Below are 27,667 nucleotides of genomic sequence, written 5' to 3' on the forward strand. Positions count from 1 at the left end.
GTGGTCGATCTACTTTAGTGAGCTGTTGCTAAGCAGCTAATAATAGTCGTGTTTTCTGAGTAATTTTTTGCCCTTCTGGAACCAATCAGATGCGAGAAATTCCGGCCATCTGACAGCCCCGGAGGCGGGATCTCGATTCTTTTTGCTTTTACCCCTCCTCCTCTGTCTCCAAATGGAGAGTGGTCTTTTTTCTCATCTATTGAATCTCAGAGTTCGCCGTGTTGCGCGGCCCAAGGGAAGACCACATAGAACACACAGAATGCTACGACCATCGAACGTTCCAAGCGGCGGTTTTGTAGATGGGAATCGATGTTTCCACTTTGCCTTTTAAAGATAAATCACTTTTTTGAAGAGAAACGGTGAATGTGCGAAGCGGTGGAGACCTCCGGATCAACGAAATGTTGGGATGGAAGGTGCAGACTTTGACTCGCCGTCTCCAACAGGAGTATGAAGTACTTTACGGGTGTGAGATCACCGAGAGTGAAACTTTTTTGCCTTGGGACATTACTACACGCTTTCGGGGAAATATTATAACGTGTACAAGCAGAACCAGCGCGAAGTCTCCGCAACATGGCCTCGGCTGCTAATGCCTCCTCCGAGCAGGAAAACAGGGACCCCGATCGGCCGAGGATAACGCGGAGGAACAGGGGGAACTATCGCACAACAGCGCCGGATTTGGAGTATTTGCAGCGACCAAGTTACTGCGATGCAGCTTTCGCCTTGGAGCAAATATCCGAGGTGCCTATTCTTTGACACGTTTTGAGTGAAATTCTGCGGGTATGGTTCTACTATATAGTGAAACCGCCCAACTTTGTCAAGTCGCTAGGTAACGGGGTAGCTACGGGACGCGCAGGGTAAGGGGAGATGGGTTAGGGTGTAAACTAGAGCTATGCCTTGTAGCCTATGTTGTGATTTACTATTCACGAATAGTTCACTTTTCTCGCATATAGACTAATCCGTATCCGTTTTGGGAATATAGGCGACATATTGTAGTCTATAAATTGTAACTTTCCAATAATGGTAGGCTACACTACAGGCTACAACGTTTCAATAACGGTCGTAAAAGATTTTAAGTGCCCAGACGTCTGTGCGATATTATCTTTACTGTTCTCTTCTCCAAAGCAAAAATCCATGTGGCTGCCCTCTTCCGTTCACAAATATTGTCGTAGCCTCACTCCCTCGATGGTGGCTACTCCACTCAGATCACACAAGTAGCTCAATGGGAATGGAATTGTGTTGTGTGTGTGATTTTGCGGCAGCGTAAAAACCCACGTGCATCTTTGGGGGGGGGTTGATATAATAATTCGATACAATGTATCATATCAAGGCTCGCGCGGTGTTACAACGTGTCACTGACAGCAAGCCTTGCTGCGCTTTCCCAACCTTGTCCGTCTGTGTGTGTGTGTGTGGTAAAAACAAAAAAATAACGGACTATCCTATCGTCCAAAACCGCTGCTTACGTCGCTGGCTCGCCAACTTTATGTCTCTTTCCTCCCTCGACGTAGGAGGTCCAACCAAGTCCTCTTTTGGCCAGATAAACAGGCCAACTCCGAGGTTCTTATTTAGAACAGTTAACACTGACGTACCAATTGAACACACTTCACATATACAGTAGGCTATAAAGGATAGCCTGCATATCAACAGCTCATGCATTATAGAAAGAAGTCCGCAAATGAAGTGTTGATCTAGAACGGCACCAATCACACCAATGTCTTAACACGTCCATGAACATGTTTTGTATTATATGATAACCGTGTTGTCCTTCTTCCCATAACGCTACACCCCATTGATCAATAATGATAGGCCTACATCTTTGATGTTCGGGGACGTGATATTTATGCGGACTTTCTCTTGTCTTGTCGCAGGGGAAGGCGACTGGAAGAAAAGCACCGCTGTGGCTGAGAGCGAAGTTTCAGAGACTCTTGTTTAAGTTGGGCTGTTACATACAAAAGAACTGCGGAAAGTTTTTGGTTGTGGGCCTCTTGATATTCGGAGCTTTCGCTGTTGGCTTACGGGCGGCGAATCTGGAAACCGACGTGGAGAAACTCTGGGTGGAAGGTAAGAAAAGTGTTTATGATGTTGGTCTTTTTATTTTGCGTGTTGATTCGTCTTTCCTGTTAAACGTCTGGGAAGGGATACGGTTGGGTGGGGTGGGGTGGAGAGGGTGGGGGGTCTTCCAAACAAGCTGGGGGAATTGTTTATTATATAGCAGCAGTTTGACAAGGGGCCAGGTTACAACTACAACATATTTTTTATATTTCGTTTCATGTTATGGTTTTTGTTGCGTTGGATATGTTGAGTTAACGCTGCGTGTGCGTAAAGAAATGTTCACAGAGTAGCTCAACATTTTTCTTTAAGTTAAAAGAAAAGTTGTTATTAAGTTTATGAGACGTTTTGGAGAAAGGAAATTTTGTCAAAGCCGCCATTTTGTGAGTGTGTGAGTGTGTGTGCGTCTGCCTGCCCCCAGCAGTTGAATGTGATCCGCGCACAGCTCGGAGACTGTGTGTGGTCCCGTTTTGGACAGCTCTCAACTTTCCAAAAAGATTTGTCTCCGGCTGAAGGAAAAAAGCGGAGTGCGGACAGAAACGCATGTTTACAAAAGTAGACCATCTGAAACTCAGGGTTATGCTATTCTTCTGAGTTATGCAGAGTATATTTTTGTTGAAAGGGGGTCTTTGAGTATGGGTGGTGATTTTGGGGAAAGGGGGAGGGTCCGCGTTTTTTCTTCCTTTGATCTGCATTCCAGTAGTTTAGGACGGTGGTATTTGAGTCACGAATAGGTTATCAATTCACTTTCTTTTGAAATGTGGGCGGTTTGAAAGAGATCATACTTGGGATTTACGATTGAAATGTTATTGCCTTTTGGTCATGGTTGTTTATATCTAATATGTGGCAGTATCTTTAGTTATGTTTAGGTGGCCTGTGATTAGTGAAGCGACATTTATGCCGTCAAATAGAATAACATTTAAGAAAAAAGGAACATTAAATAAGTTTAAATGAACAGGGAATCATCCCGACAGAATTTGTTTTTTAAATGACCCCCTCCCATAGTTCCAGTTCTATAGCCACCCTTGCGAGCATTTTCAGTGTTTACAGAGAGCATGCTCATCTGTGACGCAAGAGCAGTTCAGCTCTGGAGGGTCGCTCAAGCTCTGACAAGCTTTTTCTGGTGCAGTATTCTATAACCTACTAGATGTACAGTGAGGGAAAAAAGTATTTGATCCCCTGCTGATTTTGTACGTTTACCCACTGACAAAGAAATGATCAGTCTATAATTTTAATGGTAGGTTTATTTGAACAGTGAGAGACAGAATAACAACAACAAAAAATCCAGAAAAACGCATGTCAAAAATGTTATAAATTGATTTGCATTTTAATGAGGGAAATAAGTATTTGACCCCCTCTCAATCAGAAAGATTTCTGGCTCCCAGGTGTCTTTTATTCAGGTAACGAGCTGAGATTAGGAGCACACTCTTAAAGGGAGTGCTCCTAATCTCAGATTGTTACCTGTATAAAAGACACCTGTCCACAGAAGCAATCAATCAGATTCCAAACTCTCCACCATGGCCAAGACCAAAGAGCTCTCCAAGGATGTCAGGGACAACATTGTAGACCTACACAAGGCTGGAATGGGCTACAAGACCATCGCCAAGCAGATTGGTGAGAAGGTGACAACAGTTGGTGCGATTATTCGCAAATGGAAGAAACACAAAGAACTGTCAATCTCCCTCAGCCTCGGGCTCCATGCAAGATCTCACATTGTGGAGTTGCAATGATCATGAGAACGGTGAGGAATCAGCCCAGAACTACACAGGAGGATCTTGTCAATGATCTCAAGGCAGCTGGGACCATAGTCACCAAGAAAACAATTGGTAACACACTACGCCGTGAAGGACTGAAATCCTGCAGCGCCCGCAAGGTCCCTCTGCTCAAGAAAGCACATATACATGCCCGTCCGAAGTTTGCCAACGAACATCTGAATGATTCAGAGGACAACTGGGTGAAAGTGTTGTGGTCAGATGAGACCAAAATGGAGCTCTTTGGCATCAACTCAACTCACCGTGTTTGGAGGAGGAATGCTGCCTATGACCCCAAGAACACCATCCCCACCGTCAAACATGGAGGTGGAAACATTATGCTTTGGGGGTGTTTTTCTGCTAAGGGGACAGGACAACTTCACCGCATCAAAGGGACAATGGACGGGGCCATGTACCGTCAAATCTTGTGTGAGAACCTCATTCCCTCAGCCAGGGCATTGAAAATGGGTCGTGGATGGGTATTCCAGCATGACAATGACCCAAAACACACGGCTAAGGCAAAAAAGGAGTGGCTCAAGAAGAAGCACATTAAGGTCCTGGAGTGGCCTAGCCAGTCTCCAGACCTTAATCCCATAGAAAATCTGTGGAGGGAGCTGAAGGTTCGAGTTGCCAAACGTCAGCCTCAAAACCTTAATGACTTGGAGAAGATCTGCAAAGAGGAGTGGGACAAAATCCCTCCTGAGATGTGTGCAAACCTGGTTGCCAACTACAAGAAACGTCTGACCTCTGTGATTGCCAACAAGGGTTTTGCCACCAAGTACTAAGTCATGTTTTGCAGAGGGGTCAAATACTCATTTCCCTCATTAAAATGCAAATCATTTTATAACATTTTTGACATGCGTTTTTCTGGATTTTTTTGTTGTTATTCTGTCTCTCACTGTTCAAATAGACCTACCATTAAAATGATAGACTGATAATTTCTTTGTCAGTGGGCAAACGTACAAAATCAGCAGGGGATCAAATACTTTTTTCCCTCACTGTATGTTACTTTAAAAGAACTGTTCAGGGTTTCCAGATTTCAATGAAATATGACCTATAATGAATATGAAATAGTTTTTAATGAAATATGACCTATAATGAATATGAAATAGTTTTCCTTCCAAAAAGTGGTAATTAAGTATGTTAAAATGTATATTTTTTTGTGTTGGAATGGTATGGGCATACCCCAACAACAGAAGGGTGTGGGTGTAAACCAGTCATTAAAAATGTTCCTGCTAGGAGACCGCTGATTGGCCAGATCAGCAAATGAGCCAACATGACATCATGTTCTATGAGGAAATAGCAAGCATTTTTTTTAAATGTCTGTTTGAGATGCAAGTTTGAAGTGGGTTTTTTGAAAGTGTTTTTTCTCCAGTTTATGCTTTGACCACAAATACGAGTATAGGACGAGTCAACAACCTTATTTGGGCATGCGTTATCAGAATATTAACTTTTAAAAGTGCGATTTTCCTTGGAACAGTTACTTTAAACAGTAATAGGTTATTACTGTGTGCTAAAGATTTGGTTACGGAATGTTATTTGAAAGCATGTGGATTCTGTCAACAGTAGATTGTCTAATAAATCCCTTTAATGTCAATGGCCAAATGCCTTTTCTTTTCTCATTATCCCATTCCTACTCTTATAGTTTACTGAAGTTAGCTGACATGGAGTTACAGTAATGGGGTGTTAATAAAGCACAACATCAAGTGGTTTCTTCTTTCCCGGACCCATCCTGATGTTGCACAGATCCATGGTGATTCACGCACAAACCCGTCCACAGAAGGTCAACTAGACAACAACAAATCCACTTCGCGACAGCGCCTGCTTTTTGCAGGGTTACTCTCGCCTTACCCTATGTTATTGTTTTGTTGTGTCAAGGTGTCAGAACCCATGGTCATCTACTGTAGTAGTTTAGCCAAGTTTATTGGGATGACTGATGGCTGTGGTTTGCATGTGCACACAAGTGCACGAGAACACACACGCACACACACACTATTCCCAGGTCTAGAGACGTGAGGGGTTCCAGATGCTGGTTGGGAGAGATGTGTTTGTTTAGATTAGACTGCACAGCTGAGGGATAGATTAGTACTGCCTGGTCAGTGGAGGGCTGCTCGGCTCAGCACAGGGGAAACTATGGCCCAACGTCAACGCGAGAGCAAAGAAGGAGAAAGGAGGAGGCGAGAGGAGGCGAGAGGAGGAGAGAAAGGAAGGTATGAGGAGAGGAGAGGAGGAGAAGAGAGAGAGGACGTCTGTTTATGTTTAATTTGGAACCGTTCCCCTGCATGCAACCTCTCCGTGAACCCACTGGGGAGCTCTGGCCATTAAGACACACACCATAGCAGATCTCTCATCGGAATTGAGTGGAGTTGCATGGGTGATCTCATGCTGTCTTTCGTCACCTGCTATGCTCATGGTAAGGGTTCATCCTGCTAGGTCCGTAGTTTAGTACTGCAGCTTGTCTTATTCAAGGAGAATCACATTCAGCTGCCTTGGTTGGGGTTGACTTTCTTCACACAATAATTACCCCAGTACCCATAAACACTAGGACTACACTCTCACTTAGATACAGGAAGCTGTGTTTATTAGAAATGTTGAGGAATGGACAGTTAAATCAAACAGCTAAAAGTAGAAAGAGTAGAAAGAAGTGACTGTATCGTCCAATAGGCATAAGCACTCAAACGCTTTTTTCGCGTGCTTTTTTTCGCTCTTTGGTGCTCTTAGGGGCAACAGGTTGATCTCTTGACTTGGCGGGAAAAATGCATAGATACAGTACATGTAGATGAAATTATGATATAGGACGCAGACTTTATACATAGTAGAGGTAAATGAAGCTGTGTTTACATTGATGAGAGTAGTGACAGGAAGTGACCTAGCCTAAACAGGAAGTTACAGTGTTGTGGTGGGCTTTCCTATTCAAATATGGCTGCCGGGGCACTTCTTTCCCAAGGCTGTTCGGATTCATCAGCAGTGTTTCGTATCACCAAACCCTTAGTGACTTTCTAAATCAAATAGATGACTAATTTCCCTCGAGCAGAGACGTATCCGAGTAGAAAAGAAAAGGAACAAACTCCCTGGTCGGTCCTCCTCGTGGCATGAAAGTAGAGCCATCCCATTCTGGGTTAACACAAACACCGGCCAAATTGTAAAGAAAATACCAGCGCCGGCTGAGTCTAATTAAAACAATATGGCGTAAACATTAGTCTTCCTGTAGAGTGGCCCCTCGCTAGCTCTCTCTGGCGAGAGGAGAGGAAAGGGCTGGGGTATATGGAGCTGGGCTTTGACACTGGGAGAGGAATTGTGCTACAGCTCTAGAAGCTATGGTATGGAGCTGGGGGGTGGGGACAGGGGAGAGACTACGGTATTGGGCTATGGTTAGGGGCAGTGTGGTGTCAACATTGGCCTTCCTGTAAAGCGGCCCCTCCCTCGCTGCCGCTGGGTGCTGAGAAGGCTGTGGTTTAGCAGAGAGGCTGGGGCTATGGTTAGGGGCTGGGGTGTGTGATTAGGGCTGGGGTTTAGCAGAGAGGCTGGGGCTATGGTTAGGGGCTGGGGTGTATGATTAGGGCTGGGGTTTAGCAGAGAGGCTGGGGCTATGGTTAGGGGCTGGGGTGTATGATTAGGGCTGGGGTTTAGCAGAGAGGCTGGGGCTATGGTTAGGGGCTGGGGTGTGTGATTAGGGCTGGGGTTTAGCAGAGAGGCTGGGGCTATGGTTAGGGGCTGGGGTGTGTGATTAGGGCTGGGGTTTAGCAGAGAGGCTGGGGCTATGGTTAGGGGCTGGGGTGTATGATTAGGGCTGGGGTTTAGCAGAGAGGCTGGGGCTATGGTTAGGGGCTGGGGTGTGTGATTAGGGCTGGGGTTTAGCAGAGAGGCTGGGGCTATGGTTAGGGGCTGGGGTGTATGATTAGGGCTGGGGTTTAGCAGAGAGGCTGGGGCTATGGTTAGGGGCTGGGGTGTATGATTAGGGCTGGGGTTTAGCAGAGAGGCTGGGGCTATGGTTAGGGGCTGGGGTGTGTGATTAGGGCTGGGGTTTAGCAGAGAGGCTGGGGCTATGGTTAGGGGCTGGGGTGTGTGATTAGGGCTGGGGTTTAGCAGAGAGGCTGGGGCTATGGTTAGGGGCTGGGGTGTGTGATTAGGGCGTTTTTTTGTTGTTGGATGAGTTAGGAAATAAATTGTATGTTAGGTCTGAGGCTGGGGCTGAGGACATGGGACTGGAATTGGGGATAGGGCTGTGCCTGGAGTTTAGACCGATGGAGTTAGGGCTGCTGCTAGGCCTAGTTGCAGGGGGTTGGGCTGAAGCTGGGGCTAGGTCCCGTAGAGCAGGGCAGAGGCTGGGGCCTCCTATGAAGTCACTGACTTTGGGGCTCTATCACCCCCTGAATTGTCCAATCTGTTTCCCCTTAATTTAACCCCTGCTTGCACAACACTCCTCCTCCTACTTATACCCTCCCTCCCCCGAGCCCAAAGCCAACCCCTACTCTCTCTGTCTAACTCACACACACACACACACACACACACGCGCACACACACACACACACACCCACACACAGACTCACACTCACACATGCACGCACACACATACACACACAGAGAAAGAGAGCAGGGCAGAGTTTGGGGCCAGGGGCCACAGGCTTGGTCCCTCCGGGTCTTGGGGTCTGTGTGTGGAGGCGCCGCTATTTCAAACCTCACCTGATACTCACCCTGTGGCCCTGGTGTAGAGTGAGGACTCACAGCAGAGAGAGAGAAAGAGGGGAGGGGAGATAGGAGGAGGAGGAAGAGAAAGGGCACAAAAAGGCCACAGCAGCTGTCACATTTAGTCCCTGTAGTTTTCTGTGTCTGGGAGTGTTTGTGTGTATGCGTGTGTGTCTGCTGCGAGTTTGAGAATGTAATAGCAGTGTGTCCGGGCACGTGTGCGCGTCCCTGTGTTCATTGCGCTGAGAGCGTGACAGTGTTTTTGTGTGTGTCCTATTTGACTCCCATCCTTCCAGCAGAGGGCAGTCCGATTTACCCGGACTTCTATTTTGTGGTATATCAATGTTTGTTAGCGTTGTTTCTCTCTCTCCCATCTACTGCTGGTGCCACCCATAATTCCTCTTGGATCACTAAGATTAGGATCTGTATTTATCTATTTGGTAATTATTGTTATGTTTATTGATCAGATATGAATCGTTTTAACACCATTTCCACCACTACCAACGCTTCAATTGTCATTATCGCAACATTTTTGCAAAGTCCCAAAAGAGTAATAAACAAATACATTTCAAATGTTTTTTAGTTTTTTTTAACATTGCTCACCTAATGAAAAAGCCTGAGTTAAACATAACACTAAAAAAATGTATATTTAAAAGTACCTTATTAAAATGTATTTCGTAATTTATCTCATTACTTCAACACATAACCTTTTCTGAATCTTGTTTTTTGTCATAATTACTTGTGTATGTTATGTTATTTTTATGTAAACATATTTGGATAAGGATCAAAATGCACACTATCAGATTCAGCCCAAATTACTAAAGTATATGTTTTATTTTTCCAAATGTTTCATAAATATTATTTATTTTTATTTAACTAGGCAAGTCAGTTAAGAACAAATTCTTATTTACAATTACGGCCTAGGAACAGTGGGTTAACTGCCCTGTTCAGGGGCAGTACGACAGATTTTTACCTCCTCAGCTCGGGGATTTGATCTAGCAACCTTTCGGTTACTGGCCCAACGCTCTAACCACTAGGCTACCTGCCGCCGCCATCCATGTTAGTGCGTTACGGTAATGATAAGCAGGTTTTGGGGATGACTATGCATGTTTCGGTAATGAGAGTTGCACAGTTTGTCATTGAAAAACTGTACTGAGCTCTATTAGAGGTTTAGTTACCCAATACATCAAACTGTGTCATTTGTTAACCCCAAATGATTTGCATAATACTAAAATCATGGATCTTAATGCAGTTGACTTAAATAACCCTTGTTTTAGCATACCGTTAAGTATAAGTACTGTACATGCATGTATTTTCAACAGTCAAAAGTGGACTTAAGAATGGTCTTTCCAATGTCGGTGTATTACGCAGCGGATATGTGTGCTTCTAATGTGTTTTAGATGTATTTTCTAAATTGAATGGTGTCCTATGGGCAAATGGCATAACATGATATGCCTATAATGTTAAAGTATGTAAATATGTGGAAAATGGACCAAACAACAGTATTGGTAATTGCTTAAACAGGTACAAGTCTCAAAATAGGGGATATCCAACTTTAAGTGGCGGGGTTGCTCTCTGCTGAAACACAAACTCCTGATTGTGGCTTTAAGTAAATTAAATGGGGTTTATACGCCCATGTTTCTTAACAATCCCTACTTGATCAAATAACTGATGTTTTACAAACAAAATCTATACAATAGGTGTAAGCAGTGGTCCTATTAAAGCATTAATGTTACCAGCACAGCACACCCATTGACTATACATTATCTATTGACTATACATTATCAATATATTATCTATTGACTATACATTATCTATTGACTATACATTATCTATATATTATCTATTGACTATACATTATCTATTGACTATACATTATCTATTGACTGTACATTATCTATACATTATCTATTGGCTATACATTATCTATTGACTATACATTATCTATTGACTATACATTATCTATTGACTATACATTATCTATACATTATCTATTGGCTATACATTATCTATTGACTATACATTATCTATTGGCTGTACATTATCTATACATTATCTATTGGTTATACATTATCTATTGACTCTACATTATCGATGCATTATCTGTTGCCTGTACATTATCTATTGCCTATACATTATCTATTGCCTATACATTATCTATTGACTATACATTATCTGTTGACTATACATTATCATTACCGAAATTAAGGTTAGCATTACCGAAACAAACCTAAAGATATTATAGTTTAATGTAAACTTCAACGAGCACACAATTTATGGACAACCTACAGCAAAATATTACATTTTATAAAATGACCCGATAATAATGAGAATTTGGGTTGAAAATGTACAAAATTCAGGCAAAAATGTCAAATGTATTTAAAATAAGTCACTTTGCCATAAACTAGTCTTCAGAACGATAGTTGATTGTTGCAGATGCATTATGGTTTATTAACTCCATTTGCTACTGCCGTGGTTAAAACTGGTTTCATGAGAATCACCCGCCCAGTGTTGGTGTGTGTGTGTGTGTGTTCTCGTTCTGGAAAAGTTGCCATGCCTTTGGTTAAGGAGGCTGTGCAGCAACATGACTTGAAGCACAGCAAAATGTTTGCGTGCCGTTGCCCTCACGACAAATAATACGCGGTTAGCTTGTTGTTGTGCTGCTAGAGGCAGAGGACTGCAATTATTTAGTTTGGTCTGGTAAAAGGCCAATTTTGGCTGTTAAAGTTAGACCAAGCGATATGACATAGATGCGGAGAGTAAACAGCATAGTGTGACAATTTCCCCAACAACTAAGAGCGTTGAAGTGTGAGGCTCAACTTCTCCGCTGTTTTGATCCTGTGCACGTGTGCAGATACTGTGTGAGAATGAAGTCTTGCATCTCGCTCATCTCAATATTCGTGGCAACTTCATTTAATACCGGTGAACTGATAGGAGGAGGAGGAGGGAGAGACAGGGGGAAGAGGGAGAAGAGAGGAGGATATAGGGAGAGAAGAGGAGAAGGGAGGAAGAGGGAGAAGAGGAAAGAAAGGGAATGTGTCTTCTTCTCTCTGGTCAGAGGATTGTGTTGATGGTCTCCTTGATTGAATTGTCCTCGTTTTGATGTGTATAGGAACACACGCACGCACGCACGCACGCACGCACGCACGCACGCACGCACACACACACACACACACACACACACACACACACACACACACACACACACACACACACACACACACACACACACACACGTGCGCGGTCCCCTCGGTTTTGCCTCTGAGTGATTGAGGAGCTAGTTAAATGGGAATGGCATGGCAGGCTAGTTCTTTTACCCTCCTCTGCCATCCTAGACTTTTCCCGCACATTCTATTCCCTCTCATTTTGCCGACACAACCAATCAAACGTGCACAAATGCGGGCACAAGCACACATTGTAGCCTAATTGCACAGCACGTAAAATATACGCATTACGTACATGCATGCAAATGTGCGTGTGCACACACACACACACACACACACACACACACACACACACACACACACACACAAAAACAAGTGGGCTCCAATTTCTTTGTGTTTATTAGTTGACTCCAAACAGGATTAAGCCTTCAGTAGAATAACATTCCAACATGTTGTGTTAAACTTGACTAGATGATGAAATGTGCAGGCTAACTGGAGAAGGATTTAGTGTTGGGAAAACACCATGGCTGTGGTAGTGTGCACTGAGTTATGGCTCTGTTTTTAAAAGTTTTTAACGTATTTAAAAGTCATTATTTTAAAAGAGTGTTTATTCCCAATGTTGTATATGGCGAAATAAAGGTTAAATATGTTTTGAAAGTTATAACTCTAGAGTGTGTGTGTGTGTGTGTGTCGTAGAATGTGTGTGTGTGTGTCGTAGAAATGGACGGTCTCCCATTCACAAACCACCTCCCGAGATGCTTCCAAGCGCTGTGTTTACATTCTGCATTCTTTCAGACGCTCTTATTCAAAAACCAGAGCTCTGCGAATGACCGACCGCAAGAGACTCCTCCAAAACTCCCTCCCTCACCCCCCCCCCAGCTACCCCTTCTTTCCTCTCGGCCGAAAAGGTCTCTTTCCTCCTCCCCCCTCCTCCCCCTCTGGCAGGGGAGAGTGGCCCCAGAATGCCAGATGTATTGCAGAGTGAGGCACAGCAATGTAAACACACAGCCCTGCCATGACAGTCACGGTGGTCCTTCCTCCTCCTCTTTCCTCGCCTCCTCTCTCCTTCCCCTCCCTCCCTTCCTCCTCCTCTCTCCTCGCCTCCCTCTCCTTCCCCTCCCTCCCAGTGCTGGCGGACAGAGGGGCGGGCAGAGTGAGGGAAAAGCAGAGAGAGAGAGAGGGAAGGATAAGGGGAGGTCCGGAGATGGAGAATAGTAGCAGTAGTGTGTTTGTGTTTTGGCTCCAGGGCCAGCGGTACAGGGAGCTGGGACTTGGGTTGAAGTTTGAAGCTGGCGAGCGATTGAGCTGTGTGTGTGTGTGTGTGTGTGAATACTATGGCAATATTCTTTGATTTTCCTACCACGCTCTCCTGTGTTCCTTCGACAAACTCCGTACACACAACCCATCCCAGAAACAACAGCTCACAAACACAACTTCCCTCAAGGTCCTCTGAGATGTTAATGCTCCGTGGGACAAGCACATTGTCACAAATCCCCACCGGGCAGAAGCCCAACCCAACAGTTAGTATGATGAGGTGGAACACCTGTGAGCTAGTGGGGAACTGTCCCCTCCCCTGGCCTAGCTTGTACTGCAGGCTGCTGTACTGTGGGGTCCACTGGAATGTGTGATTGTGGGATACCTGGAATCAGGAGGCCATCTTACCAGGAAATGACAGAGAGATGGCTGGCTCAGATTGGCTGCTCCCAGTCATGTCATGGTCTGTTATGGCTGGGCTCTGGGCCAATCATACGGCAGGACAGACAGACGGACGGACGGACGGACAGGAAGACAGGCACACACACACACAGAGATAGACAGACGGACGGACAGGAAGACAGGCACACACAGAGAGATAGACAGACGGACGGACAGGAAGACAGGCACACAGAGAGATAGACAGACAAAGTGCTGGAATATGCTGTTGGAAGAAGAACATACGGAACAATGTGTATTAGTACTGCAAGGTGTGCTTATCATCATCTTATCAACTTTATTATGTACTTATTATGTACTTATTACGTACTTATTATGTACTTATTACGTACTTATTACGTACTTATTATGTACTTATTACGTCTATGTCACCGGTTGTTAATCATGACACAAGGATGCGCTACTTATGAACGCACGGTCTGATTGAGCTGAATTGTAGTATAGTCGTGTTTTTTTGCAGTGAGTGATGTTTTTTTTTACAACACGACCTCATAGTTTACTTTTTTGGACAAATGTCTATTTTTGATGCATTAATTCCTAGTGGCTACAGGGTTAAAAGAGAAACGACTCAAAGGTTAACAGTTCAGGTATTCATTCAGAGTGGTTAGGGTCAGGGATATGGTTTAGGGTAGGCTTAAAAACAACGCGCCGTTTCCATCAACTTATCGTCAAGTATTATCGTGCAGCTCGAGCACGGTGAACTGTGGTGGCCGCAGTGGTCCAAGCAGCTCGCTCTGGCTCCGAGCTTTGCGACTTCACGCCCAGGGCTGGGCAATCGTTTGATTTATTTTGCGAGCGCCACGGAAGACATATGTCGACGTTCTCAGGACCTTTTCAAACGTCCGAAATCTCTGTCTGTTTCTAGTGATCAGGCTGTTTTCAAACGTCCGGAATCTCTGTCTGTTTCTCGTGATCAGGCTGTTTTCAAACGTCCGGAATCTCTGCCTGTTTCTAGTGATCAGGCTGTTTTCAAACGTCCGGAATCTCTGTCTGTTTCTAGTGATCAGGCTGTTTTCAAACGTCCGGAATCTCTGTCTGTTTCTAGTGATCAGGCTGTTTTCAAACGTCCGGAATCTCTGTCTGTTTCTCGTGATCAGGCCGTTTTCAAACGTCCGGAATCTTTGTCTGTTTCTAGTGATCAGGCTGTTTTCAAACGTCCGGAATCTTTGTCTGTTTCTAGTGATCAGGCTGTTTTCAAACGTCCGGAATCTCAGTCTGTTTCTAGTGATCAGGCTGTTTTCAAACGTCCGGAATCTCAGTCTGTTTCTAGTGATCAGGCTGTTTTCAAACGTCCGGAATCTCTGTCTGTTTCTCGTGATCAGGCTGTTTTCAAACGTCCAGAATCTCTGTCTGTTTCTCGTGATCAGGCTGTTTTCAAACGTCCGGAATCTCAGTCTGTTTCTAGTGATCAGGCTGTTTTCAAACGTCCGGAATCTCTGTCTGTTTCTAGTGATCAGGCTGTTTTCAAACGTCCGGAATCTCTGTCTGTTTCTCGTGATCAGGCTGTTTTCAAATGTCCGGAATCTCTGTCTGTTTCTAGTGATCAGGCTGTTTTCAAACGTCCGGAATCTCTGTGTATTTCTAGTGATCAGGCTGTTTTCAAACGTCCGGAATCTCAGTCTGTTTCTAGTGATCAGGCTGTTTTCAAACGTCCGGAATCTCTGTCTGTTTCTCGTGATCAGGCTGTTTTCAAACGTCCGGAATCTCTGTCTGTTTCTAGTGATCAGGCTGTTTTCAAACGTCCGGAATCTCTGTCTGTTTCTAGTGATCAGGCTGTTTTCAAACGTCCGGAATCTCTGTCTGTTTCTAGTGATCAGGCTGTTTTCAAACGTCCGGAATCTCTGTCTGTTTCTAGTGATCAGGCTGTTTTCAAACATCCGGAATCTCTGTGTATTTCTGTTTTTTGATGTGTGCTGGTGAGCTCATTCTTCTGCATTAGATAGAGAAACACATCTTGTGTGTGTGTGTGTGTGTGTGTGTACAGGTGTATGTGTGTGTACGTGTGTGTGACAAAGAAAGGCAGTATTATTCTACCTTCCATCTCAAAATGCAAAAAAATATGATCTCTAGCTCGCTTTTCTTCTCTCACACTCATACCAATTGATATATCATTTAGCTCGACCTCTTGAGTATTTTGGGTGGAACGTGCACACACACGTGCGCACACACACACACACACCCACACACACTCCCACTTTCCTCGCCTTATTTTTTCCTTCTTTCCTCACTCAAATCCAGTGGACTTGAATAGGGTTTCTTCAGGGGAGAGGGAGCTGAATGCAGGCAGCAATGTGGAAGAATCTGCCCATTGAGGGCTGCGTGAGTGTGTGAATGTACACCTCGGGCCCAGGGAAGGCTGCACTGGGAGCTAGCCGACTGCTAAACACACCCATTGGATGGGGCTGCAGGGCTGGACAGGTGATTAGCATAATTAGGAGAGCGGGGGCCATACATATGGTAATGTTGGGGTGGGGGGAGCGGGCGCTGGCAGCTGGGGTGTCACATTCGTGTCGGGGGTCGGGGGAGAGGGGGGGGGGCTCGGGGGTATTGTGCTACAGCTGCGGGTCAGAGCACCCCTCTCCTCCGTTGTCGATCGCTCTCTCTCTGTCTCTCTCTCTCTCTCTCTCTCTCTCTCTCTCTCTCTCTCCCCCCGCTATGTGTCGGTAGCTTTATCTCTCTCCCCCTGTTTCTCCGACTCTCTCCCCTCTGCATCACTCCCCTCACACGCCCCCCACCCGCCTCTGTTTCCCTCTGAAAGCTGGAGGAGAGAGGGAGGTGAGAGCTTTTGCAGGTCAGATAGGGTCTCAGCTCTCAGCTCATATTGGTACCTTGGCCTGTACAGTAATGCTGCTTCTCTAAGCACATGTGGCAGACTTTCCCATAGTAGCCATTTTCTGTTGGAATGAAAGCAAAACACCTCATTTCAAACCACACTTTTAGGTAACTGAATGTGTCATAATTAGAGACGTGCAAAACTCTTTCCTCCAAAACAACTTGATCTCAAAGGGAATGTTGTATTACGCATGTACAGTTACTTAACATGGCCACGTCATAAGCTTCGCTAGCCCATGAGTTTAGCTAGCCCATAAGCCTAGCTACCCCATAAGCTTAGCTAGCCCATGAGCTTAGCTAGCCCATAAGCCTAGCTAGCCCATGAGCTTAGCTAGCCCATGAGCTTAGCTAGCCCATAAGCCTAGTTAGCCCGTAAGCTTAGCTAGCCCATGAGCTTAGCTAGCCCATAGGCTTCGCTAGCCCATGAGCTTAGCTAGCCCATACGCCTAGCTAACCCATAAGCTTAGCTAGCCCATGAGCTTAGCTAGCCCATAAGCCTAGCTAGCCCATAAGCTTAGCTAGACCATGAGCTTAGCTAGCCCACGAGTTTAGCTAGCCCATAAGCTTTGCTAGCCCACAAGTTTAGCTAGCCCATAAGCCTAGCTAGCCCATGATCTTAGCTAGCCCATGATCTTAGCTAGCCTACGATCTTAGCTAGCCCATGATCTTAGCTAGCCCATGAGCTTAGGTGGAGTGGGAATAAGGGAAGGCTGGAGGGTGAGGTGAGGTTGGAGTAGGTATGAGGGAAGGCTGGTGGGTGAGGTGAGGTGGAACTGGTTATGAGGGAAGACTGGAGGGTGAGGTTGGACTGGGTGTTAAGGGAAGGCTGGAGGGTGAGGTGAGGTGGGACTAGGTTTGAGGGAAGGCTGGTGGGTGAGGTGAGGTGGAACTGGGTATGAGGGAAGATTGGAGGGTGATGTGAGGTGAAATTGGACTGGGTTTGAGGGAAGGCTGGAGGGTGAGGTGAGGTGGAACTAGGTTTGAGGGAAGGGTGAGGTGAGGTGTGACTGGGTATGAGCGAAGACTGGAGGATGGGGTGAGGTGAGGTGGGACTGGGTAAGAGGGAAGGCTGGAGGGTGAGGTGAGGTGGAACTGGGTATGAGGAAAGACTGGAGGGCGAGGTGAGGTTTGAGTGGGTATGAGGGAAGGCTGGAGGGTGAGGTGAGGTGGAACTGGGTATGAGGAAAGACTGGAGGGCGAGGTGAGGTTTGAGTGGGTATGAGGGAAGGCTGGAGGGTGAGGTGAGGTTGGAGTGGGTATGAGGGAAGGCTGGAGGGTGAGGTTGGACTGGGTGTAAGGGAAGGCTGTCGGGTGAGGTGAGGTGGGACTGGGTATGAGGGTATGAGGGAAGACTGGAGGGTGATGTGAGGTGAAATTCGACTGGGTATGAGGGAAGTGAGTTGATGGGACAGTTGAACTCTGACCCGTGTCCTATAAGGATCAAATACTTCCTGGTTGATTGACAGCAGCATCAGGTGGGAGTCTGTCGGATGAGAAACGTGTGGGAAAGAAAGAGTAAAATAGTGAGAGAGACAGGCAGACAGAGAGAGAGGAAGAGAGACAGATAGACAGAGAGAGAGATGAAGAGAAACAGACAGAGAGAGAGAGTATGAGAGTCTACTTCACTTGCTTTGGCAAGACAGACAGAGAGAGAGGAAGAGAGACAGATAGACAGACAGAGAGAGAGGAAGAGAGACAGATAGACAGACAGAGAGAGAGGAAGAGAGACAGATAGACAGACAGAGAGAGAGGAAGAGAGACAGATAGACAGACAGAGAGAGAGGAAGAGAGACAGATAGACAGACAGAGAGAGAGGAAGAGAGACAGATAGACAGACAGAGAGAGAGGAAGAGAGACAGATAGACAGACAGAGAGAGAGGAAGAGAGACAGACAGAGAGAGAGGGAGACAGATAGACAGACAGAGAGAGAGGAAGAGAGACAGATAGACAGACAGAGAGAGAGGAAGAGAGACAGACAGAGAGAGAGGAAGAGAGACAGACAGAGAGGAAGAGAGACAGATAGACAGACAGAGAGAGAGGAAGAGAGACAGATAGACAGACAGAGAGAGAGGGAGACAGATAGACAGACAAAGAGAGAGGAAGAGAGACAGATAGACAGACAGAGAGAGAGGGAGACAGATAGACAGACAAAGAGAGAGGAAGAGAGACAGACAGAGAGAGAGGAAGAGAGACAGATAGACAGACAGAGAGAGAGGAAGAGAGACAGACAGAGAGAGAGGAAGAGAGACAGACAGAGAGAGAGGGAGAGAGACAGAAGAACCGAGCTTGGGAAGACAAACATTACAGTGGAAGGGAGAGGGTACAACATTTGAGTAAGCGATATAAACAGAGAAAATAGTAACAGTTGGGAGTATTATTGGTATTATAAGACATTTTTACGTTACTTTTCATAATGCAAATGGTTAATAATAATAAAAATAAAGGCCTTTAATTTGTTACATTCACTGCTAAATTGACTAAATTTGACCACAGAGATATATTATGTCCAAAAAAATTCAGAGACTCCGCGAATGGGGGTCCTCAAGAGCTTAAGATGGTTATTTGGTGGTCCCCAGAGTTGAACAAGTTGGGAACTGCTGAGATAGACAGAGCAAGGTAATATGATAGACAGACAGACAGAAACAGGGAGAGAGACAGAAAGACAGACAGACAGAAACCGGGTGACAGACAGACAGACAGACAGACAGACAGACAGACAGACAGACAGACAGACAGACAGACAGACAGACAGACAGACAGGGAGACAGACAGACAGACAGACAGGGAGAGAGACAGGGAGAAACCGGGTGACAGACAGACAGACAGACAGACAGACAGACAGACAGACAGAAACCGGGTGACAGACAGACAGACAGACAGACAGACAGACAGACAGACAGGGAGACAGGGAGACAGGGAGACAGGGAGAGAGACAGGGAGAAACCGGGAGAGAGACAGGGAGAAACCGGTAGATTGACAGACAGACAGACAGGGAGACAGGGAGAGAGACAGGGAGAAACCGGGAGAGAGACAGGGAGAAACCGGTAGAGAGACAGGGAGAAACCGGTAGAGAGACAGACAGACAGACAGACAGACAGACAGACAGATGGGCTGCAGACTATGATCTGGATGGTATGGGGCTGTTGGTGTGTCAGGGTCGCTGGTGGGTCGGTGGCAGTGAGGTGACCTGGTTCTAGAGACTTCCATGTCACTACAGGGGGTTTGGCTGAGAGAGCCCTAATCCAGCTAATCCTGCCCCCCCCTGCAAACACGCACACACCCACCCACCCACACACACACTCTGCCACCCTACTTCCAGCCTTATCCCCCTCCCCCCCAACCACTCCGGCTGCTGTGATGTCAGGATATGGGTTTGAGTTTGCAAGGGGTTGTTCTTATGTTGTAGTGTGGGTTGGAGGGGTGGGCAGGGGTGAGGGGGCACGAGGGGGGCCGGGCCTATTGTATTGAACCCCATGCAGCCTCCATGAGACAAGCCAATCAGAAGCCAGTGTCCTGCTTGAATGGAGAGAGAGAGACAAGACCTCCGAGGTAAGAGAGGTAGAAGAGAAGGGGAGGGGTGGGGTGTGATGTCAGCTCCTTAGAATCCACTTCTCCCCCCTTTTACCCCCTCTGTCCCCCTCTCCTCTCCTCTCCCCTTCTCTGGGTTACTCCTCTCCCCCAGTTTGAGAATAGGGGGGGGGGGGGGGGGACGACACACACACACCAGGGGTTAATGTTATACAACAAACTAAATGCCCTCACTGAAGGCGCGAACACAGTGACACACACACACACACACACACACACACACACACACACACACACATTACCTCGTTGCGTTGGAATTAGTGGATGTGTGCTGTTTTTTCTATTGAGATTCTTCTAGTGACAGGGTTAGCTTCAACTGCAGTATTGCTCTCTTGGAGACGACAGGGACTGACTGACTGACTGACTGACTGACTGACGGGTTTAAACCGTATTTGGTGGCTCTACTCTGGTTCCATCAGCACAGTGTCGTAAATCACACACTCTATTTCACCTGGGGTGGCAGTGCTCGATGCCACAATTATGCAATCGTTTCAATTTCTTTTTGGTTTTGAGAAAGAGCAGATCAATGGGTAAAAAGCCCCTAAACGACAGGGAGAATCCAAGAACGAGGCCTGTATATCGCTGAGATTAGACCGTGGTGTAGTAGTGGTGGAAAGGAATAGGCAGCAGGCTACCTGAGAGCACATAACATGTGTCCTTGAGGAAACACAGCTGCATACACGCATAGGGTTGCAAAGGGAGTGTCAGGGGCGTCGTAAAGGACAGACCAAAGCGCAGCGGGTACAGTGCTCATCTTCTTTTCATTTTAATGAGATAACACTTTTAACAAAAAATAACAAAACCGACAACCGACAGTTCCGTCAGGTACTTACACAAAACGGAAAACAACCACCCACAAAACCCCAAGGAAAACAGGCTGCCTAAGTATGGTTTCCAATCAGAGACAACGAAAGACACCTGCCTCTGATTGGAAACCACACTCGGCCAAACCTGGAAAACGAACATAGAAAATGAAAACTAGAACCAAAATCCCCTAGACTAAAAACCCCAAAACACACAAAACAACCACCCTGCCACGCCCTGACCATACTACAATGACAAAAGACCCCTTTACTGGTCAGGACGTGACAGGGAGGGTATATTACTGGAAATTTTTGACATTTACCAGTAAACTGACCAGAAATGTTAGTATCTTTCAAGGATTTAATGTCGTCTATCACAAGACATCTATTGGCCCTTTTGGGTGCTTCAGATTTGTGCAGGTGTCTGTAATTATCTTTGGCCCTCTGTGTCGCCTTATCACGTGAAAAATATTAAATAATAAAATAAGATGATTTTGTTTTTATATATATAGAATGAGAAAGCTGTAAAACGTTATCCTAAATATAAACCAAATTAGTGAATATCATTGGTGTTTAATATGAGGGTTTCAGCATGAAATATCCTTTGTATTTTATTTATTTTTTCTCAAACTTTTATTTATTTTACTATGTTGGTATGTTTTGGCGTCAAACTAGTGGCAGTTGTGAAAAAGTCAGTAGTTGGAAGAGTTACAGAGTTAATTGAAAATAATGCCATTGTTGAGTTGATACTTTTTTAATTCATTCATTAATTAGGCTAGTTCCTCTTTAACCATATGGTCTATCTACTAGAAACCCATTGACAATATGGACACAGATATAAAAATGAATACTATATATGAATTCATTTTTTAAAAACCTTTTTCCAAATATAAATGACCAAAGTTACGATAGATTGCCATAGATTTTCTGTTAATTACCAAAATTACTGAAGATTCCGGTAACTTTGACAAACTACCGGTAGCTTTGCAACCCTACACACACACATACTTGTACTAGCGTGCACACGCAGACACACGAGTGAGCACGCTCCTGCACGCACGCACGCACACACACACACACACGCATGCACACACACACACACACACATTTTTGGTCCAGCTGGGGTGTTAATTTCACCCTGAGGCTGGGCGAGTGTTGACCCCAAAACGCTGTAACCTCGTGAAGTTTGGAATTCTCCAAGCCTGAGGCCGTAATGTGCCGTTTCCTGTAGAGAGAGGGGGACAGAAGGAGAGGGAGAGAGAGGAAGAGTGAGAGAGGGAGGAAGAGAGAGAGAGTATGCGCGTACATGTCTGTGTCTCTCTGCATTCCTCTTCTCTGTCCTACCCTCAAGTCGTCGTTGTAAACTCCACAAGATTGGGTGGGCTTGGAATGTGTTCAGAACATTGGACTAGGAGTGTTTTTCCTCTGCACCGTTCTGATTGGTCAGTTTGTTCTCATCCTTTCTGTGACTCCTAGCAAACTGACGCAAAACTTAACTTGTCCTTATAACTGTATCATAATTCAAGAGTAGTGTAACAGGTACTGCAGTTGTTTGTTGTTATACTGCACTTAGGACTAAGGTTACTGCTGAAAGGGCAGTATAACCATGAGTATATCACAATACTTACACAGTACTTACACAAATCATTACATGCTAATAAGAACATTGTCAAGTGCTAGCCAGACTTGTTAGTGCACTTTGAAAGAGTGTGCATGCTCTGTGTGTCCTCTTGTATAGTGTTGCGTGGCGCATTGTAGTGTGTAGTGACGTTGACTCTAGTGACATTGGCCTTGTCCCGTCCAGAAATAACCCCACTAGCCCCCTATGCCCTACACCCTAAAGCAGACTCTGAGAGGACTGGATAGGTGCAAGCAGTATGGCGGAAATTCAGAGGGAAAGGTAGAGAGGTGTAACACATAGCTTACGCCCATCATATCCTCTAAGCTCTACACTAGTGCCTACGGTCTAGGGGGGCTGTTTTTGGACAGGGCACACACACACACGCACACACACACGCACACACACACACCCACACACACACACAGACGCACGCACACACACACACACACGCACGCACGCACCCACGCACGCACGCACGCACACACACACACACACACAGACGCGCGCGCACGCACGCACGCACGCACACACACACACACACACACACACCCAGTTCCATGAGTTGTAAATCAGTTCCATGCTGGCCTGTGTGTGTGGGTCGTGGTAGATGTGGGGGAGCGGGAGAAAGCGTGTTTGTGTCCGTCTCTGGTTAGCTCAGGCCTGCTATTAATGATGTCGATTCTAAACACGCACTCGACCCGGATCAGATGGGAGCGCTGTGTTTGGGTCGGGGGGGAGGGAAAAAATCAAGTGTGTTTCCCTAATACGCACAGACATGGCCCCCTCCCTCCGTGTTGCTCTCTGGTCTGCCTGGGTGGTCTGTCCCCGGACAGAATAGCATGCTTATGTTAAACTTTAACACGATTACAATAGGCTGAAAATATTCCACCTATGCCTGTTTCATGTTTCATGAATTGTAGTCGAGCAATTGGATTAGAGCATATAAAACATAACAGATTTTTCAGCTCGGTTCTCTCACAGAGCTTTGCGTGTCTGTGTGTGTGTGTGTGTCTGTGTCTGTGTGTGTGTGTGTGTGTGTGTGTGTGTGTGTGTCTGTGTCTGTGTGTCTGTGTGTGTGTCTGTGTGTGTGTGTGTGTTTGTGTGCGTGCGTGCGTGCGTGCGTGAGTGCGTGCGTGAGTGTGTGTGATAGGCAACGATATGCCAGCCAGTGACATGGCTGTTGGAAGAGCGACCCGTCTTGACATTCTGCGTCATGTTAGTCTGACAACGGTCAATGGTGAGATGGTCTGTGGCAATGACTCAGCAGAGTTGAAATGCTCTGTGTGTCAACCTCACCAGCTTCCTGAAGCCAGAGTCAGGGGTGTCTGTCCTTCAGTGTCACTGTTCGTCCGTCCGCCCCCCCCCCCCCATGGCCTTTGTTATTGTTTTGGTTTTGTTGATGAAACGGAGGAGAGGAGCGATGATGCCCGAGGGGAAAATAACAGTGTTTGTTGAAGTAACTTCTTTGTTGTCCCAAACGGATGTGGTAGTTTCACCAAATACGGATCATGTCTTTAAACAGGACAGATCGGCGCGAACCTCGGCCGTGCGCGGCTGTATCAACAAACGGTGGCAGTTCAACATGTAGAATCATTGGGAAGTGAACAGAAAATGACATCCGATGAGGCAGAGATGGAGGCAAGCTTTCTTGCAGCTTTCAGTGGATGTTTCAGCATGTCTGAGCGAGGCAGTGGCCAGCAGGATTGGAGGGCTTTGGGAGGTAGAGACTGAAGGAGTGGCCAGCAGGGCTGGAGGGCTTTGGGAGGTAGAGACTGAGGGATTGGCCAGCAGGATTGGAGGGCTTTGGGAGGTAGGGACTGAGGGAGTGGCCAGCAGGATTGGAGAGCTTTGGGAGGTAGAGACTGAGGGAGTGGCCAGCAGGATTGGAGAGCTTTGGGAGGTAGAGACTGAGGGAGTGGCCAGCAGGATTGGAGGGCTTTGGGAGGTAGAGACTGAGGGAGTGGCCAGCAGGGCTGGAGGGCTTTGGGAGGTAGAGACTGAAGGAGTGGCCAGCAGGGCTGGAGGGCTTTGGGAGGTAGAGACTGAGGGAGTGGCCAGCAGGATTGGAGGGCTTTGGGAATTAGAGACTGAGGGAGTGGCCAGCAGGATTGGAGAGCTTTGGGAGGTAGAGACTGAGGGAGTGGCCAGCAGGGCTGGAGGGCTTTGGGAGGTAGAGACTGAGGGAGTGGCCAGCAGGATTGGAGGGCTTTGGGAGGTAGAGACTGAGGGAGTGGCCAGCAGGGCTGGAGGGCTTTGGGAGGTAGAGACTGAGGGAGTGGCCAGCAGGATTGGAGGGCTTTGGGAGGTAGAGACTGAAGGAGTGGCCAGCAGGATTGGAGAGCTTTGGGAGGTAGAGACTGAAGGAGTGGCCAGCAGGATTGGAGTGTTTTGGGAGGTGGAGACTGAGGGAGTGGACAGTAGGGCTGGAGGGTTTTGGGAGGTAGAGACTGAGGGAGTGGCCAGCAGGATTGGAGGGCTTTGGGAGGTAGAGACTGAAGGAGTGGCCAGCAGGGCTGGAGGGCTTTGGGAGGTAGAGACTGAAGGAGTGGCCAGCAGGATTGGAGTGTTTTGGGAGGTGGAGACTGAGGCAGTGGCCAGCAGGATTGGAGGGCTTTGGGAGGTAGAGACTGAGGGAGTGGCCAGCAGGATTGGAGGGCTTTGGGAGGTAGAGACTGAGGGAGTGGCCAGCAGGATTGGAGGGTTTTGGGAGGTAGAGACTGAGGGAGTGGCCAGCAGGATTGGAGGGCTTTGGGAGGTGGAGACTGAGGGAGTGGCCAGCAGGATTGGAGGGTTTTGGGAGGTAGAGACTGAGGGAGTGGCCAGCAGGATTGGAGGGCTTTGGGAGGTAGAGACTGAGGGAGTGGCCAGCAGGATTGGAGGGTTTTGGGAGGTAGAGACTGAGGGAGTGGCCAGCAGGATTGGAGGGCTTTGGGAGGTAGAGACTGAGGGAGTGGCCAGCAGGATTGGAGGGCTTTGGGAGGTAGAGACTGAGGGAGTGGCCAGCAGGATTGGAGGGTTTTGGGAGGTAGAGACTGAGGGAGTGGCCAGCAGGGCTGGAGGGTTTTGGGAGGTAGAGACTGAGGGAGTGGCCAGCAGGATTGGAGGGTTTTGGGAGGTAGAGACTGAGGGAGTGGCCAGCAGGATTGGAGGGTTTTGGGAGGTAGAGACTGAGGGAGTGGCCAGCAGGATTGGAGGGCTTTGGGAGGTAGAGACTGAGGGAGTGGCCAGCAGGATTGGAGGGCTTTGGGAGGTAGAGACTGAGGGAGTGGCCAGCAGGATTGGAGGGTTTTGGGAGGTAGAGACTGAGGGAGTGGCCAGCAGGATTGGAGGGCTTGGGAGGTAGAAATGTTTTATTCACCTCGCACAGTAAGTCAAAAAAGTAATGTTTACATTTTTTTTTTTTTTTTTTTTTACATCCATTGAAATTATAATAGTTCTTCACAGTATTTGAAAAATCTTTCCAACACTCTCCCCCTCGATAATCAGCATAGCTGATAAATAGGCTATGGGCATGTTGCTTGTATTGGTTTTTATTTTAATGATTGTCCATTTCATCTTCATACGATAACGAAGCTGTCAACACGGTTCCTAAAGTAGCCTGTCTGGACTCCATCTTTTCAATAGCTTAGCCTACGTTATATCTCTCATTACGGAGTCCTCCCTTTGAAGAAAACATGTCAACGCCAGTGCCATCGAATGGCCGCAGCAGCACGGTTTGTGACGTTATGCGAATATTTCGGGGAAAGTGGGAGAAAACCCACCGGACTTTGTTTGAATCGCTTGTTGCGTCAAAATAGGACTTGTATTTCAAAAATATCTATGCAGAAAAGCCAACAGACAAGGACAAAGTTGGCATGTCTCTGTATTTTGACTCTGTTCATGTTTTGTCAAAACGAAAATGTAACAGATCCTATCCAACCTGGCATTTCCTAATTTGTTGATTAATATTTATAAGTAATAATAATGAAATGCCATGGTAATAACGAAGTGTAATGGCTTGTTTCAAATAGGTTTTATTTAGAAGCATATCCATGTAAACAAGTGTACAAACAGAATTATGACTTCCCTTTTTTGACCTCCCCCCTAAACGGTTACCTCGGTGACCGTGTACATTGGCCCGGCCAGTTACCTTAACCTCACATTCCAAGACCGTCACAGCCCTACCATAAGGCTGCTTTTGTAGCTGGAGGGGCTGGGAGCTCACGCACAGGGCTTAGCCTCACCACGCCACAAAGTGAGAGAGAGGGAGGGAGGAATGAGTGTCTCCCTCCTTTCTTGTCACTGTAGGGCTGAGGGAGCCAAACGCTGAGGCCGAGCCTGGCCTTCTATGACGCTGTACTGACATTCTAAGTCAGAACAGGTTTTTGGTAACATCAGTTGGTGTGGTGGGGCTGACAGGGTCACCACAGGCCTTATTGCTCGTTCAGGAGGATTGATACACTAATACATTTGATTGTATCCTTTGTTACAAAAGGTGGAATATACACGTTGGAGATCAAACCAGGTTCGGGAAGATGTGTATGTCATGTAATATCAGACTGAACGTGTGTGTGTGTGTGTGTGTGTGTGTGTGTGTGGTGTGCAGTGGGCGGCAGGGTGAATCAGGAGCTGAAGTACACGCGCCAGAAGATGGGCGAGGAGGCCATGTTCAGTCCCCAGCTGATGATCCAGACGCCGCGCCAGGAGGGCGCTAACGTGCTCACTGTGGAGGCGCTACAACAGCACCTGGATTCAGCTATCAGGGCCAGCCGAGTGCACGTTTACCTCTTTAACAGGTGACCGCGCACGCACGCACACACACACACACACACGCACGCACACACGCACACACACACACACACACACGCACACACACACACCAGCCGAGTGCACATTCACCTCTTTAACAGGTGACACACACACACACACACCAGCCGAGTGCACATTCACCTCTTTAACAGGTAACTTACACACACACACACACACACACACCACCCGAGTGCACATTCACCGCTTTAACACTCTCACACACGTTCAAACAAATGATGTTTTAGATCGGTCAGAGCTGTTGTGTAAATGATATTTTGTCTTTTCAGACAATGGAAATTGGAACATTTATGCTACAAATCAGGAGAACTTGTTACCGAAGCTCATTTTATGGACCAGGTAAGCATGAGGGAACTGTCTCTCTCTCTCTTTCTAAATCGAACGCTGCCCCTCATACGGAGGGACAGAGCGTCAGTGGTAACACGGGGGTCCCTGGTGTCCCCCGTCAGACCATTGAGAAGCTGTTGTGACGTTACTAATAATGTGATGTTACCATAATGTGATGTTATAATGTAGTGGTTGGAGCGTCAGTGGTAACACGGGGGTCCCTGGTGTCCCCCGTCAGATTATTGAGAAGCTGCACCCCTGTCTCATCATCACGCCCCTGGACTGTTTCTGGGAGGGAGCCAAGCTCCAGTCTGGAATGGTCTACCTCCC

At 46.8% G+C, this 27,667-nt stretch overlaps 1 protein-coding gene across 1 annotated transcript; it reads left to right on the plus strand.

The window, feature by feature from the left end:
• Positions 1-27,667, plus strand: LOC115191214 (protein patched homolog 1; the record flags this gene model as incomplete). Its single annotated transcript, XM_029749153.1, has 5 exons — positions 1-738; positions 1,866-2,058; positions 26,790-26,979; positions 27,280-27,349; positions 27,576-27,667. Coding segments are annotated over exons 1-5 (713 nt in total), but the record flags the coding sequence as incomplete, so codon positions are not given.

Source organism: Salmo trutta, unplaced genomic scaffold, assembly GCF_901001165.1.
Source record: "Salmo trutta unplaced genomic scaffold, fSalTru1.1, whole genome shotgun sequence".
Classification (NCBI taxonomy): Eukaryota; Metazoa; Chordata; class Actinopteri; order Salmoniformes; family Salmonidae; genus Salmo; species Salmo trutta.